This window comes from Mustela lutreola, chromosome 1, assembly GCF_030435805.1.
Source record: "Mustela lutreola isolate mMusLut2 chromosome 1, mMusLut2.pri, whole genome shotgun sequence".
NCBI classification, from domain to species: Eukaryota; Metazoa; Chordata; class Mammalia; order Carnivora; family Mustelidae; genus Mustela; species Mustela lutreola.
In genome coordinates this window covers 235,910,194-235,931,568 of record NC_081290.1, presented here as the reverse complement: position 1 = coordinate 235,931,568, position 21,375 = coordinate 235,910,194, and the positions used below count along the sequence as shown (strand labels likewise).

At 36.0% G+C, this 21,375-nt stretch overlaps 1 protein-coding gene and 1 pseudogene across 1 annotated transcript; both read right to left on the bottom strand.

The window, feature by feature from the left end:
- Positions 1 to 566: 566 nt before the first annotated feature.
- LOC131821526 (olfactory receptor 56B1-like) lies at positions 567 to 10,225 on the bottom strand. Its single transcript, XM_059157683.1, has 2 exons — positions 10,217 to 10,225; positions 567 to 1,538 (listed from the first exon to the last, which is right to left on the bottom strand). Exons 1-2 carry the CDS (start codon positions 10,223 to 10,225, stop codon positions 567 to 569), a joined length of 981 nt encoding a protein of 326 aa, XP_059013666.1.
- Positions 10,226 to 19,615: 9,390 nt separating this feature from the next.
- On the bottom strand, positions 19,616 to 20,584 carry LOC131821517 (olfactory receptor 52N4-like; annotated as a pseudogene).
- Positions 20,585 to 21,375: the final 791 nt, after the last annotated feature.

Here is a 21,375-nt window from a genome sequence, read left to right as displayed (position 1 = left end):
TCCCTTGAAGGCTCCTACCACAGGGGGATCACAGCGGGTTTCTGGCCAATTCTCACGAGCTTTCTGCCCAAATTAATATGGATTTGGGCAGAAAGCTTGTGAGAATTGGCTGGCATTGTGCAGCAATTTGGGCTTCTAATTTTGTCCATATATAGATCTGCTTCCCACTACTCATGCTGCCCACATCTTCCTTAGCCACTTGTCCAGGCAGATAGACTTTAGCCTTACATTACAGCTGTGAATGAACAATCATGATCTGTAATTCACATGCCACTCACTTTGGTTGTATGTGTATTATTATATTTATTTTTATTTTAGGGAAGAGATATAATTCATAAACACTAGTTTTTATTCCATTTCATTAGTTTAATAGAAAGTCCTTCATTTCCCCACATATATTCATCTCTTATAAATATTTTGGAGCTACTAGGAATGTTTGTTTTTGTTTTCACGTGCTTTTGAACTGTGAAAAATATACCTCAAAGGCATTCACTTTCCCTGTCATATTTGAAGTTTTACTATCCATTCTAGAAGAAGCTGAAGATAATGTAACATTATGGAGAAGATCACTGGAGACTGGTGTTCTTTTCTAATCTCAAACAAAACTTCCTTTGGAAGCCTGCCCTGAGTTCTTTAGTCCTAAGTGCATAAACTATAGGGTTGAGGGAAGGGGGGATGATGTTGTGCAGCACGTTGAGTAAAACTGGAATCAAAGGAGCTTTGGGTTCTGCCAGGTGAGTTACTGAAATCACAACAACAACTGTGTAGAAGAAGAGAATAAGGATCAGATGGGAGCTACAAGTGCTCAGAGCTTTGGATGCAGCTTCAGCTGAGTTCAGTCTAAGTACAGAGCGCAGAATCAAAGTGTATGACAATATTATGAGACCTAGGTCACTCCCCATTCCAATCCATGCGAGAATCAACTGGCAGATGCTGTTTGGCCTCCTGTCATCACAAGCCAGGCTAGTGACCCCAAGGTTAGAGCACAGGCAATGCTCAATCTCATTCCTGGAGCAATAATTACGCTGGGCTGCAAGCACAGGCACTGGAATGACAACCAAGCCATTTCTAAGTACCATGAAAACAGTGGCTTTTAAGATTAAGGCATTGGTGACAATTGATGGGTAGCGAAGAGGATGACAAATTGCTACATATCTGTCAAAAGCCATACAGAGGAAGATACCAGACTCCATGCCAACAAAGCAGTGAATGGCATAAATCTGAGCAAAGCACTCAGGGAGGCTGATGACCTTGGCATCAAACCAGAAGATGGCCAAGATCTTGGGCATGATGGTGGTGGCCAGGCCCATGTCCACCACAGACAGAATGCTTAGAAAATAGTACATAGGCTGCTGAAGGGCAGGGTCCTGGCAAATGGTGATGAGGATGAGGATGTTAGCACCGATTGCAGAGAGGTAGAGTATTGCCAATGGAAAGGAGAGCCAGTGTTGCCAGCTATGAATGCCTGGGAATCCCATCAGGATGAACTCAGAGACCTGGAATTTGGAGCTATTAGAGCCTTTCAGAGATGCAGACATCTTTTCCTAAGAGAAAAAGTAAATGGTTTTCAAAGTTGCTATTTTGTGAAAAATTATCATCAACACTATTTTTTAACTGTCCTCACACGATTGTCAAACAATATATATTTTTTTAAGATTTTATTTATTTGACACAGAGAGAGAGATATCACAAGTAGGCAGAGAGACAGGCAGAGAAAGAGGTAAGCAGGCTCCCTACTGAGCAGAGAGCCCAATATGGGGCTGGATCCCAGGACCTTGAGATCAAGAGGCAGAGGTTTAACCCTCTGAGTTGCCCAGATGCCCTATGTTGAACAATATTTTAAATAAGGTCTCCTCAGAATACAGTTTGGAGCTGTAAGGAAATGAATTCTAAAGTCATTCCTTACAGAAATTTAAGATAATTTTTTTTATTAAATTGATTTATTTATTTTCAGAAAACAGTATTCATTATTTTAAATTTAAGATAAATTACAGCATTCTGGGCTTTGGCTTCTACTGAAGTTAAACTTCAAAGGAGCAATTGTCACTGCTGTCTCTTCCGGGGGCACTCAGCATGCATCTCAAATCTCTCTTTGTATTTTCCATGCCAACTCAATTTGGGACCATCACATGAACACAATTGTTTTTGTTGTTGTTGTTGTTGTTTGTTGTTGTTATTTTAACTTCCATCATTTCTTCAGAAATTTTGTGGAATCAAATAGATGTGTGGGTTCTCTTCATATTTGTCTCAATCTTGCTTCAAATTTTTATTAACTAACAGCCAAGAATTTTTTTAAACGCAGAATTATGAGATTAAATTTTATAACTACACCATTCCCTGTTGCTATAGATGTCCACTAATGTTGTATATAGCTTCCAAAAATTTTACATTGTAGACTTAGAAGTTTGCAAACATAAGTGTGGGCCTATTACAAGAGGAATTACTTTCTTTTCTACATCCCATTTTTATGGACTGCTGAGAATGTCTCAGAAGAATAGCTTTAGTAGTGAAGTGTTCATGACTGAATTTGTCAATTTCAGGAGTCATATCATGGAGAAAATAATAGTTTTCTTCCCTAGAGGTATGGGGTGGTTCAGTCATTTAAGTGTCTATTTTGGGCTCAGGTCATGATCTCTGAATCCTGGGAACCAGCCCCACATAGGGCTTCCTGCTCAGCAGGGAGTCTGCTTCTCTCTCCCTCTCTCTCTTCCTGTCCCTCTCCCATGCTCATTTTCTCTCTTTCTCTTTCTCTCTCAAATAAATAAATAAAATCTAAAAAAAAAAAAAAAACTTTTTTTTTTCTAATTCAGTCTTAGAGAATCTACAAAGTGATATAAATAAAGGATTTAGACACAGGTAACATGATGGTTTTGATTTTACTTAATGAACATCTGTTCAGGAACCAAGTAGCTGAGCCTGAAAGTAACAATCCTTTCCTATTGGTAAACAACTGCTTCCTTGTCCTATTGCTTCCTGCCCTTAATTTCACTCAGGTAGCCCTTCCCTGGACCTCTGCTTCTTCAGCCTTACCTGGTCAAATTTATTTGCCTTTTTCTGTGCTTCTTTCCTTTTATCAGCAATCTGATCATCATAAAACTGGTATTCTGTTTCCTACACTAATCCATTCCCTCACACTTTCTTTCAAATAAAGTTTAAATTCCTTTACAGCAGATAAGACAATTTTGGATTTATTCTTGATATAGTTAATTTTATTTATTTTTTGATATAATTGCTTTTGAATGTAGAAAAACAGACCTGAAAGAAATTAAAATTACCTTGCATTATCACCAACAAAAGAAGATATGTATTCACAACTAGATGCATTTTTTTTCCCAGAAATGTCTTGCTACCTTTATGTTTAGATAGACATGCTCTGCCTAAACATGGGGCAAATCATCCTTCTTTAATGGTAATGTAATTTGATGAACCCTAAAGTCATCTAAATGTATTCATAGCAAATTGTGACAAAACAGACACAAAAAAGCTTGGAGATGAAGTTGATTTGACTTAGGACTTTATGGTCAAAATTCTAAGGATTTCAGCTTCCTAGCTCCATCTTGAGAGCTTGGAAGTGTGTGACCCACTGGACTGTAGGAAGCCTGGTACTTTTGCCAAATACTCATTTATAATTACACATCTTCCTATTAAAGACACAGCCTTGTATCTTTGATGTTTTCCCCTGACTGATAGTAGTGCAAACCAATTAAGAGAAGGAGCAGATTTGAGTCCCCAGAAAGGAAATTGTGTTTTAAATATATATATATATATATATATATATATATATATATATATATATATATTTAGCAGTTAGAGATTAGCAGGACATGGCATGTGATCCTGCTATGGAAAATAGTTAATATACTCCCCCTGAAGTTAATCTGGTAGCTGTTTTATAGATGAAGTCACTTCTATAGCAGTAGATAATCTATATTCCCTAACTTTAGCCCTAACGCCCTTGAAAAGTTTCTCCAAGCCTCTATTTCCTGCCAGGACAGGGGAAAGAGTGCATCCCTTATGCAGGATATTTCCAAGACAACATAAGAAAAGGTTAAGGATGCCATTGGATACTCTGGGATTAATCAATGTGATGAGGCCAAGGTTTCAGTACTTAACTGTGGTTATGAGCAGAGACTCACAGTCTGAGGTCGTGGCAATGGCAGGGGTTTTCTATCTGGAAAAAAAGACACAACACTGAGAAAGGGACTTTACACATGAGCTGAGGGTATGTTCTCAGATGACAGATGGCATAAAAATTATGAGCTCTGGAATTTATAGGAAGTAGTAAACAACTCAGTGATCTAAGGATAATAGACTTCCCTTGGAAACATGAAGAGAGAGTAGCCCATAGAGAGAGGAGAAATCCTAAGATATTAAATCCCAATAAGTTGGGGAGGAGATTAATTCAAAGATATGTTTCCTATCAATAATACCTGAAATTATATGTAAACAGAAAAATACATTCATTTATGAAACCAAAATGGCCCTATAAAAAGTGGGCAACTTTATTAGTCTTTGAATTGTTCTTGACTACAACATTTCAAGGGATTCTAAATTCTGCGGTTATGATGTCATGCTTAAAAATGTTTAGAGGCAAATTTATTCGCTATATATATGTATATATATGGATAGATGATAGATATTAGTGCTTCTAGTATGTTTACAAAACATGGTAGGTATAGAATGATCAAGGAACTGTTATGGTCCATTTTCACATGGAAACTGTGGTCTAATTTGGACAGGTGGATAAAACATTAAATAAAGAATCTAACATATATATACCTATAGACTGGGAGAAGTGCTTTAACGCAAAGCACACGGAGATATGATAGCATATTAATGAGAATTAAGTCAGCTTTAGTATTAGAGAAGGATTACAGAAGAAACACCAGTTTGTACTGAGGATACTTAGAATAGGTCTTAACTAGGGTGTTTGTTTGATTGATGGGGATGAGAGGAAGGGAAAGGATTCCAAGAACTTTAAGATTCTGAAATGAGAGGATCATGTTAAATTCAAGATAATAGAAAAGGATAAATATGGCTGAAGCCCTAAACTGTACTAGAAAATGAGATATGATGTGATATAGAGCTGTTGATCAAACAATAGAGGCCAGAGATTTATAAGCAAATTTATGCTAAAATCACAAGGGACCACTGAAGTTTTTAAGGAGAATTAAGACCTTGCAGCAATGACAAGACCAGATTACAAGTGGCAAGAATAAATATAAGTAGATCAGGTGAATAGCAGTAACACAAAGGAGTAATGACTGGGTGTTGAACTAGGATGAGGGCAGTGAGGATGAAGAAAAATGAATAGATTAAGAAGCTGTGGTGGAGGCAAAATTGATTATTTCTATGACCAAAGAATAAAATTTTTTTCTTTAAAATTTTTTCTTCCTCTTTAAGTAGAGTTTATAGAAAATGTTACACTAGTTTCAGGTATACACTAGTTTCAGCTATACAACAGGTTGTATAGATTCAACAAGTCTATACATTATGCTATGCTCACAACAAGTGTAGCTGCTTTGTGTCACTGTAAAATGCTACTACGTTACCTTTGACTCTGTTCCTTAAGCTGTACCTTCTATCCCCATCACTTACTCATTCCATAACTGGAGTCCTATAACTCCCACTCCTCTTTATCTATTTCACCCTTACAACCCCTTACTCCCCTCCCCTCTGGCAACTATCAGTTTGTCCTCTCTATTTATAGGTCTAATTTTATTTATAGGTTTGATTCTGTCTATTCATCTGTTTTGTTTTTATAGATTCTACATAGAAGTGAAATCATATGATATTTATTTTTCTTTGTCTGATTTATTTCACTTAGATTAACACCCTCTAGGTCATTCATGTTGTCACAAATGCAAATCTCCTTCTTCTTTATGGCTGAGTAATATTCCATTTTATATATATATACCACTATATATAATAGGATGGAGTAAGATAATATATGTATCAATATCACATCTTCTTTACTTTTTTATTCATTTGTCAATAATGATGGATACTTAGGTTACTTCCTTATCTTGGCTATTATAAATAATGCTGCAATAAATATAGGGATATATATATCTTTTAGGTCATGTTTTCATTTTCTTTGCATGACTATCCAGTAACAGAATTATTGGATCACATGGTATTCCTATTTTTAATTCTTTGAGGAAGCTCCATACTGTTTGCCACAGTGGCTATACTAATTTGCATTCCCACCTATAAGGCACGAGTATTCCTTTTTCTTCACATTCTCCCCAATACTTGTTATTTCTTACTTTTTTTTAATTCTAGCCATTCTCATAGGTATATCTCATGGTTTTAATTTGAATTTCCCTCATTAGTGATGTTAAGCATCTTTTCATGTGCCTGTTGGATATCTTCATGTCTCCTTTCCAAAATGTCTTTTCAGGTCCTCTGTCCATTTTTTAATTGGCTTATTTGGTGGGTTTTTTTTTTTTTTTTTTTTTGGTGTTGAGTTATATAAGTTATTTAAATAATATGGATTTTAACTCATTATTTGGCATACCTTTGCAAAGATATTCTCCTATTCAGTAGTTTGCCCTTTTGATTTGTTGTTTTGATTTGTTGTTTTACTCTGCAGAGGTTCTTATTTTGGATTATTACAGTTGATTTTTCCTTTGGTTTCCCTTCCTTTAGAAGACATATCTAGAAAAATGTTGCTATGACTGATGTCAAAGAAATTACTGTTTATTTTCTCTACTAGGTGCCTTAAGGCTTCACATTCATCTGAACAAACAACATTTCTAAGTTTCTGGTATATGCAGTAGGATGGCATGTGATGCTATTCACATTTTTAAGGAAGAATGGAGAAAGACCAGGTTACAGGGGAAGAGAATGTATTCAGATTAGGTCACAACAAACAGGAGATGCATTTGAAGCATCCATGTAAAGATGACTTATTCAGCATACAGAAAAGTCATCCCAGAGAACAAAAGAGTATTTTTTTTTAATTTCTTTTCAATGTACCAGAATTCATTGTTTATGCACCACACCCAGTGCTCAATACAATACATGCCCTGCATAATACCCACCACCAGGCTCACCCAACCTCTCCGCCCACCCCTTCAAAACCCTCAGATTGTTTTTCAGAGTCCATAGTCTCTCATGGTTCATCTCCCCTCCAATTTCCCTCAACTCCCTTCTCCTTTTAACCATTTTACATTCTCTCTATCAGTGTCTGAGGGTTCCAGTTTTTCCATATTCTTGTCAACAAGACTATTACCTTTTTTATTATAACAATTCTAGTGGATGTGAAGTGGTATCTCATTATGGTTTTGTTTTACATGCCCTAAAGGACTAATGATGTTGACCATCTCTTCATGTGTTTATTGGCTTATTTATATCTTATTTGGAGAAAGGTCTATTAATATCCTTTGCCCAGTTTTTAATTGGTTTATGTTTTTATGATTGTGTTCTAAGCATTCTTTATATATTCTGTACACAGTTCCCAAAATATAAATTTGAGGGAAAAAATTGGAATGACCGAAATATTACTTTTTGTAATAATATACAGTATATTATCCTAGGTTATTTGTTGGCATATGGTTTTCATAGTAGTCTCTAACAAGCCTATGTATTTCCATGGTATCAACTGTAATATCTCCTCTTTCATTTCTGGTTTTGTTTATTTGCGTCCTTTTACTTTTTTTCTTAGTAAGTTTAGCTAAAGGTTTGCCAATTTTGGAGTATTATGCCTCCATCTTAAAGGATGAATACCCAACTTTTGTAGCAACATGGACAGGACTCGAAGAGATTACGCTGAGTGAAATAAGTCAAGCAGAAAGAGTCAATTATCATATAGTTTCACTTATTTGTGGAGCATAACAAATAGCATGGAGGACATGGGGAGTTAGAGAGGAGAAGGGAGTTGGGGGAAATTGGAAGGGGAGGTGAACCATGAGAGACTATGGACTCTGAAAAACAATCTGAGGGGTTTGAAGTGGTGGGGGGTGGGAGGTTGGGGTACCAGGTGGTGGGTATTACAGAGGGTTGGATTGCATGGAGCACTGGGTGTGGTAAAAAAAAAAATAATGAATACTGTTATGCTGAAAATAAATAAATGTAATTTAAAAAAATAAAGGTTTGCCAGCTTTGCTCACCTTCTCAAAAAACTGGGTCTCACTTTCATCGAGCTTTTCTATTGTTTTTATTTACCTCCATTTTATTTATCTCCACTTTGTCATTGTGATTTCCTTCCTTCTGTTTTCTTTTGGTCATAGTTGTCTTTGAGGTATAAAGTGAAGTTGTTTCTGAGATCTATTTCTTAATATCTGCATTTATTGTTACAAGTTTCCATCCAAAAACTGCTTTTGCAGCAGCCTCTATGTGCTGCTGGGTTGGGATTCTGGTGTCATTTCTTTTAAATTATTCCAAAATTAATGCCTTATTCCCCTTTTTAAATTTTATTCCACTGTTCACACCTCTAGTACAATGTTGGATAGAAGTGGGAACAGTTGACATCTTTGTCTTACCATCATTCTCAGGGAGAAAGATTTTAATATTTCATCATTAAGTAGAAAATTGGCTGTACATTTTTTGTGCATTACCTTTCCAAGTTAAGAAAATTTCTTTCTAAATTTAGTTTTTACTATGTGTTTTATCATGAATGGATGTTTAAATAAAACAAATTATGTCCTAATCTATTATAATAATCTTATTATTTTTTCCTACTTAAATATATATTGTGATATTTAAATTGATGAAAACATTACTTTCAGATAATGCAGAAACAAAGGCAAGAGAAGACTGGATCAAGATCACTTTTGAGAAAAATAAAAGAAAGCCTGACACAGCAGTGAAAATTGTTTCATTTCAAGTTTTGGCAAAGTTTCTCCACAATCAAAACATTACACAGTGCTGAAATAATTCTCTGACTTACTTTTTGATACACAGAAGTTTTAAAATGAGACCCTTAAAAACAAACAAACAAACAGACAGACAGACACTTAAGTTATATCACAGCTTATCAGTTGCTGCTTAGTTTCTTATTTTAGAATCATTGGTGTGGCCTTCAACTGGTAATACAAAGCTAACAAAACCATTAGAGTTTGTATTTTAAAAAAGGAACACTATGGCTTTTGTAAAGTAAGAGTTGTGTTTCCATGAAGAACAATTATACCATCAAGTTTCCTTCTGTCACGCTTGTAAGTGTGTGCTTTATGTTTGAATACAATATTTTTTTATGAATTTCACATATATCATGAATGGAAATTTTTTAAAAACTATAAAAATCACATATATCTATATAAGTGCATATCTGTTTCTCCATCTATATATGTTTTCCAATAAAATAAAATAGATACTGAAATTCTTTTGATGAATATTTGACTATTATACAATAAATTGTTATAAGTTGCTAAAAGATAATATCACCACTCAGTTCTCCTTAAAATGTTAAAATAGTCAGGTATTTATGTATCTGTACAACCGATGGAGATTGTGGAAAAATATGGATTTGCATAATTTTTAAAAAATGTATTTCTGAGATTCTTTGTGCTCTTTTCTAGAGAATATAATTCTTAAATATGAAATAAATATCCTACATGTATCTCTTGTGCTTTCTTTTTATAGGTATGTCTTTTTTATTAACATATAATGTATTATTTGCTTCAGGGGAGACATGTCTTTAACTACTAAAACTGACTTTCATGTTACACAATAATTTCAGGTCCCATCTTTGATATATTTGCAAAACTCTCTGAGGCCCATGCTTATACACAGGTAATATAGTACTAACCAGAAAATATTTAAGGAAATTTCCAAAACAGATTTAAAATGATTTTAATACATCATAACTGAATTGTTCTAGCAAAGAAAATTAACTAATGTTATGCCATGGGTGTAGACAGGTATTTTGGAGTAGTAACATTAATCCATGTGTGTTATTTGTAAAGCACAACTTTGATATCATCTTTTGTCTATAGTCATTTCCGAACCCCATAAAACAAGCCTGTTTTCCCTTAGACTGTCCTAAATCTCTGAAACCCACTGTCTTCTCTTATATAGCAGTGAGTCCCTCCAGGCAAGGGCTGTTCTCTAAAATGGATGAAATACAGTCTTAACTAAATGTCTCTAGAAATGAACCAAGAAAAATTGGGCTCTCTTTCTGAGAACAAGGGTAGGGCAAGTAAGAATCAAGAGTGTTCTGGCCATGACTGAGAACTATTCACCTAGTTCTCCCCCTTTTCTTCTTGTCCTGGGCATGATTCATACCTGACTTCCAGTACAACAGAACCAGTGATTCCCACTTTGTTAGGGAAATGACACAGATACTCGTAATCATGATGGAAAGTTACACTGAACCGCTATCTGAGAATTGGGGAAACAAGCATTTTGTATCCTCCAAGCCTCCCACAACACTCCTGTCTTCAAACATGGTGAATGGACTCAAGTCTGTATTTCTGAGACTGCCATAAACAATTCATACACATTCAAAGCCTCTACTTTATCTTTATGTCTAAAAAAAAGAAAGAAAGGAAGAAAGAAAAGAAAAGAAAAAATCCTGTCTCTAGTGTCCCTTTTGTGTTCCTTTAATACCTTAGTTTCTGGATAGCAGACAGTGAGCTGAATGCGATCTGGTCCAGTGTTCAGGATCTTAGTTCAAAAGCATAGGCTATATGTACATGCACAACCCTCAATTTCTAAGTCCCATGATACCTGTACTAGTGTACTGGGTGTTTAAGAAAAATGTCCTATATATCCTGAAGGGATAGTACAAAAATTAGAGACACAAACGCTTGTGTAACAATCAAGCTAACCTTTAAGGGAGGAGGAAGAGTGGAAGCTTTCCAGTCTTACTGCTAGATGATGATACTTAACTGAATTATTTCATATGCACGTGTGTGTGTGTGTGCACGTGTGTGTGTGTGTGTGTGTGCACGTTCATGCACATGTGTGAGGACATACTTAATGGAGAGGAATTGAACATATTTTTAGTAGAAGTGAGTGATTTTAGTATTGTTGAGTTTCCTTTCCATGTGAGTATTCCTTGAAGGGCACATGGTAAAAGCACTTATATAGAATGTTTTAGTCCCTCACATATCCATCCATTTCTTCTTTCATTCACTTATTTTCTAATGTCTCTAATTTAATAACATCACTGAGCACTTAGTCATCTCCAAGTCAGGGTAGTGAATATAAATAAGATATTTAAAAAGATGAACTTTGAAAACAACTCAGAGGCAGATAGCTACATATTGTGTTATTCCATTTATATGAAATATTAAGAAAAAGCAAATCCATAGAATATAAAGTAAATTCTTGGCTTCCATGGACAGGGTGAAGGATGTGACTGCTTAAAATGTATTGGGTCTTTTGGGGAGATGACTAAAATATTCTGGAATTACAGAGTGGTGATGATTGCACAGTACTGTGAAGGTACTAAAAGTCACTAAATAGTACATTGAACATCATTAAAATGGTAAATCTGGGGGCTCCTGGGTGGCTCAGTTGTTTAAACATCTGAGTGTTGGTTTGGGCAAATGCGTTGTGACCTCATGGTTCTTGAGATGAAGTCCTGCCACAGGCTCTGTGCTTTGTGGGGAGTCCGCTTGAAGATTACCTCCCTCTACCCCTCCCTACATTCGTGTTCTCTCTCTCTCTTTCTCTAATATAAGTAAATCTTTTAAAATGGTGGAAGTATGAAACTCGACCATTCTCTTACACCGTACACAAAGATAAACTCAAAATGGAGAAAAGACGTCAACGTGAGACAGGAATCCATCAGAATCCAAGAGGAGAACATATGCAGTAATCTCTTCGATATCAGCCACAGCAACTTCTTTCAAGATATGTCTCCAAAGGCAAAGGAAACAAAAGCGAAAATAAACTTTTGGGACTTCATCAAAATCAAAAGCTTCTGCACAGCAAAGGAAACAGTCAAGAAAACAAAGAGGCAACCCATGGAATGGGAGAAGATATTTGCAAATGGCAATACAGACAAAAGGTTGATATCCAGGATCTATAATGAACTCCTCAAACTCAATGCACACAAAACAGACAATCCTATCAAAAAATGGGCAGAAGATATGAACAGACACTTCTCCAATGAAGACATACAAATGGCTATCAGGCACATTAAAAAATGTTCATCATCACTAGCCCTCAGGGAGATTCAAATTAAAACCACATTGATATATCACCTTACACCAGTTAAAATGGCCAAAATTAACAAGACAGGACACAACATATGTTGGAGGGGATGTGGAGAAAGGGGAACCCTCTTCCACTGTTGGTGGGAATGCAAGTTGGTACAGCCTCTTTGGAGAACAGTGTGGAGATTCGTCAAGAAATTAAAAATAGAACTTCCCTCTAACCCTGCCATTGCACTCCTGGGTACTTACCCCAAAGATACAGATGTAGTGAAAAGGAGGGCCATCTGTACCCCAATGTTTATAGCAGCAATGGCCACGGTCACCAAACTGTGGAAAGAACCAAGATGCCCTTCAACGGACGAATGGATAAGGAAAATGTGGTCCATATACATTATGGAGAATTATGCCTTCATCAGAAAGGATGAATACCCAACTTTTGTAGCAACATGGACAGGACTCGAAGAGATTATGCTGAGTGAAATAAGTCAAGCAGAAAGAGTCAATTATCATATGGTTTCACTTATTTGTGGAGCATAACAAATAGCATGGAGGACATGGGGAGTTAGGAGAAGGGAGTTGGGGGAAATTGGAAGGGGAGGTGAATCATGAGAGACTATGGACCCTGAAAAACAATCTGAGGGGTTTAAAGTGGTGGGGGGATGGGAGGTTGGGGTACCAGGTGGTGGGTATTATAGAGGGCTGGATTGCATGGAGCACTGGGTGTGGTGAAAAAATAATGAATACTGTTATGCTGAAAATAACTAAATAAATTTAAATAAATAAATAAATAAAATGGTGAATTTCATAGTAATTGACTTTTATGACAATTTTTTAAAAGTTACAAAGTTCTCTTGCTGAGATTCAGCTGGGGTTATTTGTTTTGTTTTCTTTTGCTTGCTTTTCTTTGTTTTGCTTTATTTAACTGTTTTGTGCAGGGTTATTTTTCTTTCTTAAGATTTTTAAAAATTTATTCATTGGAGAGAGAATGAGAGTGAGCAAGAGCACGAGCAGTGGACAAAGTCAGGCATCAGAGGGAGAGGGAATAGTAGGCTCCCCCCTGAGCAGAATACCCCAAAAGGGGACTGGATCCCAGGACCTTGGGATCATGACCTGAGGCAAAGGCAGATGCTAACCGACCTACCCAGGTGCCCCGTGCAGTGCAGTTTTTGCTTTTTGCTTTTAGAATAAAACATCCTCCCCCCCTCCTTTTTAATTTTAAATTCAAGTAGCCAACATACAGTATCATTAGTTTTTGGTTTAGTGTTCAATGATTCAATAGTTATGTATAACACCCAGTTCTCATCATATCAGAGTTCCTCCTCAATGCCCATCACCCAGTTAGTTACACTATCCCTGTATCCACCTCCCTTTCTACAACCTTCAGTTTGTTTCCTGTAGTCAAGAGTCTCTATACTTTGGCTCACTCTGCTTTCTTCCCTTTTTTTTTTTTTTTTTTTTTTTTTTGCTGCTTTCCCATATGATCCTCTGAGCTATTTCTTATGGTCTACATATGAGTGAAACTGTATGATAATTGTCTTTCTCTGATCGACTATTTCACTTAGCAGTTCCATCCATGTCAATGTAAATGGTAGATATTCATCCTTTCTGAAGGCTGAGTAATATTCCTTTATATATATGAACCACATCTTCTTTATACATTCATCTGCTGAAGGACATCTCAGCTCTTTCCACAGTTTGGCAATTGTGGACATTGCTGCTATGAACACTGGGGTGCAGGCAGTACAGTTTTAATGAGTTTAGCATACATCTGTTCGCACAGGCTTCTACACGTAAGTTTATGAAACATACCTCAACCAATGGAGATGTTACTTGAAAGACACATACTCAGTGCAGGTTCATTGAGTTAACAATAGGGCTAATACCTTGTGCTTCTACACCTATGCTTACACACACTAAGATCTTGGTTTGTTTGTTTGTTTGCCCAACATGGGACTTTAACTCACGACCGTGAGATAAGCTGAGATCAAGAGACAGACACACAACCATGGACCCACCCAAGCGCCCCAGATCTTAATGAAAAATATGTAATTGAAGTAGAGTTTATATGCAGTGTATATAAACTGCATTCCTTATGTTGTACCATTTATTCCCATAACTTCTTCATTCAATAACTTTAAGCCTATATCTCCCACCCTCCTTCACCCATTTAGCCCATCTGCCACCTTCTTGCCCTCTGGTAACTATCAGTTTGTTTTCTGTATGCGTCTGATTCTGCTTGTTAATTCTTTGTTTGTTAATTCTTTGTTTTGTTTTTCTAAAATTCCACACTTAAATGAAGTCATATGTATTCGTTTTTCTCAATCTAACTTATTTCACTTAGAATAATTCCCTCTAAATCCAACCATATTGTCTCAAATGGCACAATCTCATCCTTTTTTATGGCTGCATATTTTCATGTGTGTATACACACACACACACACCCAAACACACCACATTTTCCATATCCATTTATCCGTCAATTGAGAGTTAGGTTGTTTCCATAGTTTGGCGCCATAAATAATGCTGCAATATTGGGGCACCTGGATGGGTTAAGCCTCTGCCTTCAGCTCAGGTCATGATCTCAGGGTCCTGGGATCGAGCCCCACATCAGTCTCTCTGCTCAGCAGGAAGCCTGCTTCCCCCTCTCTCTCTCTGCCTGGCTCTGCCTACTTGTGAACTCTGTCAAATAAATAAAATCTTAAAAAAAAACAATGCTGCAATAAATAGAAGGGTGCATACAGCATTCCAATCAGTGTTTTTGTTTTCACTGGGTAAATACCCACAAATGGAATTATTGGATCATATGGAATTTTTGTTTCTAATTTTTGAGGAAACTTCATACTGTTTTATACAGTAGCTCAACTATATTTTTTTCTGATTTAGCATTCTCCTAATTGCTGCCAACTTTTAATTAGTATCAGGAAGGTAAGAAAATTGTTTTTGACTGTGCTTTTGTCTGTTTTATTTTGTTTTTAGTTTATCCATTGCTTTTATTAGGGACAAACTTCTTAATATTGTTATTTTGCCATTTTCACTTACGTCACTCACAATTCACTGGTTTTTGTGTGAACACAAGTATTTCTCTGGATGAAATGCCCAGAAGTGTAACTGCTAAATTGCATGATAATTGCAGTACTGTTTTTTTAAGCAACTGCCAAAATATTTTCCAGAGTGGCTATCCCATTTTATAGTCCTACCAGTAATGTATTAATGATTTAATTTCTCCATATTCTTGCCAGAATCTCATGTTGTTAGTAGGTTTTATTTTATCCTGTGTCATGGTTTTTTAGTGACATTCTATCTCAGTTTTAATTTTTATTTGTGTATGGCTAATGATGCTGAATGTTTTTTAAAAATATATTTAAATTAAAATAGTAAACATATTGTGTATTATTAGTTTCAATAGTAGAATTTAGTGATTCATCAGTTGCATATAATATGCAGTGCTAATTACATCAAATGCACTCCTTGATGACCATCACCCAGTTACCCCATCCTCCACTCACCTCCCCTGCAACAACCTACAGTTTGTTCCCTATAGTTGAGGATCTCTTATAGTTTGCCACCCTCTGTTTTTTACCTTAATTTCCCTTCACTTTTGCTATGTTCATCTCTTTTGATTCTTAAATTCCACATATGAGGGATATCATATAGTATTTTTTTATGTTTTCTATTAGCCATTTCTATGTCTTTATCAATGACATGTCTGCTTATATTTTTATCTATTTTCAAATTAGATTTTTTTACCTTTGAGAGTATGTGTGTGTTTGTGTGTGTTTATGTGTGAGTAATTGTATATGTGTGTTGGTTAGGTCTTGAAATTATTTTTCCCATTCTGTATCTTGTCTTTTCATCCTCTTAATAAGGTGTTTAGCAGAAAAAAATTTTTAAAAATTGATACAGTATAATTTTCACTTTTTTTTTTTCTTTTTGCATTATGCTTTGGCATCAAGTCTAAGAACTCTGCTTAATTCTGGATCTTGAAGACTTATCCCATTGCTTTTTGAAATGTTTTACAGCTTCAAATTTTCATCTACCTTCACTTTCGATTCTTTTTTTTTTTTTTTTTTTTAAATTTTTTATTTTTTATAAACATATATTTTTATCCCCAGGGGTACAGGTCTGTGAATCACCAGGTTTACACACTTCACAGCACTCACTAAATCACATACCCTCCCCAATGTCCATAATCCCACCCCCTTCTCCCAAACCCCCTCCCCCCGGCAACCCTCAGTTTGTTTTGTGAGATTAAGAGTCATTTATGGTTTGTCTCCCTCCCAATCCCATCTTGTTTCATTTATTCTTCTTCTACCCACTTAAGCCTCCATGTTGCATCACCACTTCCTCATATCAGGGAGATCATATGATAGTTGTCTTTCTCTGCTTGACTTATTTCGCTAAGCATGATACGCTCTAGTTCCATCCATGTTGTTGCAAATGGCAAGATTTCATTTCTTTTGATGGCTGCATAGTACTCCATTGTGTATATATACCACATCTTCTTGATCCATTCATCTGTTGATGGACATCTAGGTTCTTTCCATAGTTTGGCTATTGTGGACATTGCTGCTATAAACATTCGGGTGCATGTGTCCCTTTGGATCACTACATTTCCACTTTCGATTCTTTTGAGTTCATTTGTGTGTAAGGTACAATCAACCATCTTGATTTAGGTCTACAGTGTTCTTAGTTTTGCCTATCAACATCCAACTCTTCCAGCAGACTTCGTTGAAAGGCTGCGTTTCCTTTATTGAATTTCTTTTGTTTGTGTGTCAAAAATAATTTGGACATCTATGTGGGGGTTTATTCCTAGGTTTTCATTTCTTTTCCATTGTTCTATGTACCTGTCCTCTACCAATACCACAGTCTTGATTATTGGAGCTATGTAAGTCTAGATATTGCAAAGACTCCTTGCTCATTTCAGTATGTGTTTTCAAATGTTTCAGCTATTGTCATTCCTTTGATGTTCTAAATAAATTTTAGAATAATTTTGTCTATATCAAAAAAAAAATTTGCCAGGATTTTTGTAAGAATTGCAACACACCTGTGTGCCAATGGGGGGGATAACTCATATCTCTTCATCCATGAATATTGTATGTCCCTTCATTTAGTTGGATATTTTAGAAAAAATTTAATTGGCAATGTATAGTTTTGTTAAAAATAATACACATATTATTATAATATCTAAAGGGAATTACCATTCCATCTTCTACTTCTATGAGCCTAAGTACATTAAAATACCTCATTTAAATGGGATCATAACAACATTTGTTCTTGTGTGACTGACTTATTTCACTATGCATAATATCCTCAAGGGCTATCCATAATGTAGCATATGACAGTTTACTTTTTTTATACCTGAATAATATTGCCTTGTGTGTATATACTATATTTCTTTATCTATCCATCCATGGACCTTTAGGTTACTTCTATATTTTGGATATTGTGAATAGTGCTGCAATAAACCTGAGAGTACATATATGCCATTGAGATCTTATTTTCAGCTCTTTTAGGTAAACACTCAGATATGGGATTTCTGGATTAGATGGTAATTCTATTTTTAATTTCTTGAGGAAACTCGATGCTATTTTTCATAGTGGCTACACATTTTTTCCTTCCCACTGGTAGTGGACATGGGTTCTAAGTTTTCTACATCCTCACCAAAAACTCTTTGTTTAACTGATCTTATGGTTGCTATCCTATCAAGATGAGAAATGATATCTCATTGTGGTTTTCATTTGCATTCTCCAATGATTAGTGATGTTGAGCATCTTTTCATACTTCTTGACCATTTGTCTGTCTTCCTATTCAGCAGAAGTGATGAAAATCATAAAATGTGTAATGCTTCTGAAGTAAAATAATGAAAATTTTTCAAGTTATCAGGGATACAGAACGGGATTTGCTATTCCTGAGAGAATTATATGAGCCAAGAAATAGGCCTATTTAATCTGTTAACATGGAAGCCACTGGTGAAATGGACAAAAGCAAATTCATGTGATGGATGTGATGACAAAAAGACCCATTGGGGGAGGACGATTTCAAGTTGAGAAAGTAAAGAGAAAGATGATGACAACTTGACTTCAAATAGGTCCTCAAGAGGGCATGACCCTAGGTTGACCTGAGCACTGGACCCAAGCAATTGTAGGCTCTTCATGCTCTCCCCTGTCCTTGGACTGTGCATCCCACTTATCTTCCTCACACTGCAATCTACCTTAAGGATATGATCTTATTATAGAATAATATGCTGCTGAGACCATCTGGATGATATGTGTGACTGAACTCAGTTAAGACCTCTATGTAAACTCTTAAGATTCTGGCAGGCTGGTGCAAAGAGCTTTTTATCTTGCATCTACCTGTCTTGTATGTATGTTTCCTTGCTTATTAAAACTGTCACTTACCAGACCAGAGTGTACTGATTCTCTCTTCTCTTTCTGCTTACACTCTATGTACAAAAGTCAGTTTATGAACCAACACTTAGTCTAGAAGTTTTGACGTCAAGGTGAACAGAGAACTAGTGTAAAAAGTGGAAGGTGGTTATATATATTAGAGGATGGTGTTGTTTTGTAAAATTTTAAAATGTGAGATTGTAAAGAATTATGAATTAAATAACTAAATGCAATTTGGTGTAGTTTAAACTGGACAAAGCTATCTTTTAGGTTGGATAGAACAATAGAAGAATAACAATTTAATTAATTTATTTGATATTCCTTACAAAATTGGCTTCAGTCGTTAGACATTAATATAAAGATACTATTTCCTCCAGTCTTTCATGTATTCTTTAATTTAAAATAATTTTAAATATTAGAAAGAGATATTTAATTTTATTTATTAGATTCACAATTGCAGATAAGAGGAAACAAGCTGATTTTGATCCCCTCTCATACTGCTTATAAAACATTATACTGTGTGCTACATTATGTTAAGAGATCTACCTACCTGAACCCCCAGATTGTCTGCATTCAAAGGTCCTCTTGAAATAGACTGGATATCAGATTAGTCAGTAGTGAAAACATGGGTGTATCATGGCTAGGAGACACCTATTCAGCCAAATTCTCTCAGATACCCAGAGACTTAAAAGTCATTACATTAAAGACTTCATGCATAAAATAATTTATAGCTTCTCTTTTAGGAAGAAGTCATTGAAAAAGCATATTTTAGTAGTGATTAAAAGTATATAGCACATATTTTCCAGAGGAAAGAAACAACTGGCTCTCAATGTAGGAATTATAATAGCTATTTGGAAACAGGAAACTCTCACTTTATTTTTTAGGGAAAGTGGGCTAATTAGGGTTTGTTCAAAGATATATATTCCTTCTCACAGGACTGAGAAGGAAAACAATTCATAGAAATATTGGTTGGCAGGCCTGTTGAGATTCTCAAGACATGCATTTAGAAATGCATCACTCATGCCAAAATAGTGTTTCCTGAAATATTTTACACCTCTTGCATAAACACAATCCCCTTTCTGTAATGGAAATGTCCTTTTTTTTTTTTTTTTAATGTCTTCTTCATACACCTTGGGGTTTGATGTCCTTAGAACCTGAAAGAATCCTTATGACACAGTCTCGTATCTGTTTGGTTTTCACCCCATACACAATAGGGTTCATAGTGGGAGGCAAGAGCAGATAAATATTGGCCACAATGATGTGGCAAGATGGAGGGATTGTGTGGCCCCCAAAGCGGTGGGAAAAGAAGGAGAAAAAGGCTAGACTGTAGGAGAAAACAATTGTACAGATGTGGGCAGTGCAGGTGCTGAAGGCCTTCTGTCGAGCATCTGCTGAAGAGAGGCTGAGCACTGCCCGGATGATCATGGTGTAGGAGACTGTGATGCAAAGGATGTCAAAGCCCCCAATCAGGAGGGCAACCGTCAGACCATAGATGGCATTGACCTTGACATTGCCACAGGATAATTTGGCTACAGACATGTGGTCACAGTAAGTGTGGGGGATTATATTCCCTCTGCAGTAGGGCAGTTTCTTGGTGAGGACAGTGAAGGGAATGATGAGCAACACTGCTCTCAGGAAAGTAGCAAGTCCGACTTTTGCAATGACAGGATTGGTGAGGATAGTAGAATAATGCAGTGGGTAGCAGATAGCCACATAACGGTCTAGGGCCATAAGCATGAGCACCCCAGAATCCATTCCTGTGAAGGTGTGGATGAAGAACATCTGGACCAGACATTCACCAAAGCTGATTTCCTTGAGATGAAACCAGAAGATGCAGAGAGCTTTAGGAATTGTACTAGAGCACATGGCAATATCAGTTAGGGAAAGCAAGGCTAAAAAGTAATACATGGGTCTGTGCAATGTATCCTCATAGTGGATGAGGTAGAGCAGCCCACAATTCCCTACCATGGCCACCATATACATGGAGCAGAATGGGAAGGAAATTCACATGTGTATATCTTCCAGTCCTGGGACTCCACTAAGAATGAATGAGGCCGGGGTCCAGTTTGTTTTATTCAATATTATTAGCATGATCAATTAGGCCTAGAATTCATGTGTGTTTTCTAGAGTAAGAAAAAGAGAAGAAAAAATATACTTTATGGATACTGTCCTCCTCTCACACCCATGTCTTAAATTTCCATAGTGCATTTTAATGATCAACCAAATTTTCTGAGTCAGGGATTAGGGTATTTTTTATTTTGTATATTGTCATTTGTTAATTAAAGTATCTAGTTGTCTAACAAATTCTTATTAAGCAATCCAAGTTCTCACCACAGATACTGATCGTATTTTTAAGATTCTGATCCTCACAGATTTCTAATCAAGTATAACACTGTTATGACTTCTCCTAGGGATTTTGGTTAGAATACCTTACTTACCTACCTATTAATAACTGTATGTGTCTCCCTAGATGTTGTCTCAAAAAGACTTTTTTGATTACATCACCAATGACCCAACAGATATGTTTATTTTATATTCTTATTGTTAACTGATGGCCAATAATAATTTTATATTACCAAGGTACTCTTTGAGGCATTTGTAAATGTAAAATCATTTATTCCCTGATGGAGCTTAGAGTCTCTCAAGTCAGTAAAATGTTTAATTCACTCCTCTCTTTCAAGACACCTAATTTTTTTCCTTTACCTGGTCTATATGCATTTATAGGGATGCTTTACATTTATATTCAGAATAAACTTCCAATTAAACCTATGTTGCTTTGTTACATTTATATTCAGAATAAACTTCCAATTAAACCTATGTTGCTTCACATACTGAATCTACCAATGGTAACAAATCATTTCTCTCCTTCTTTCTACCAGCCT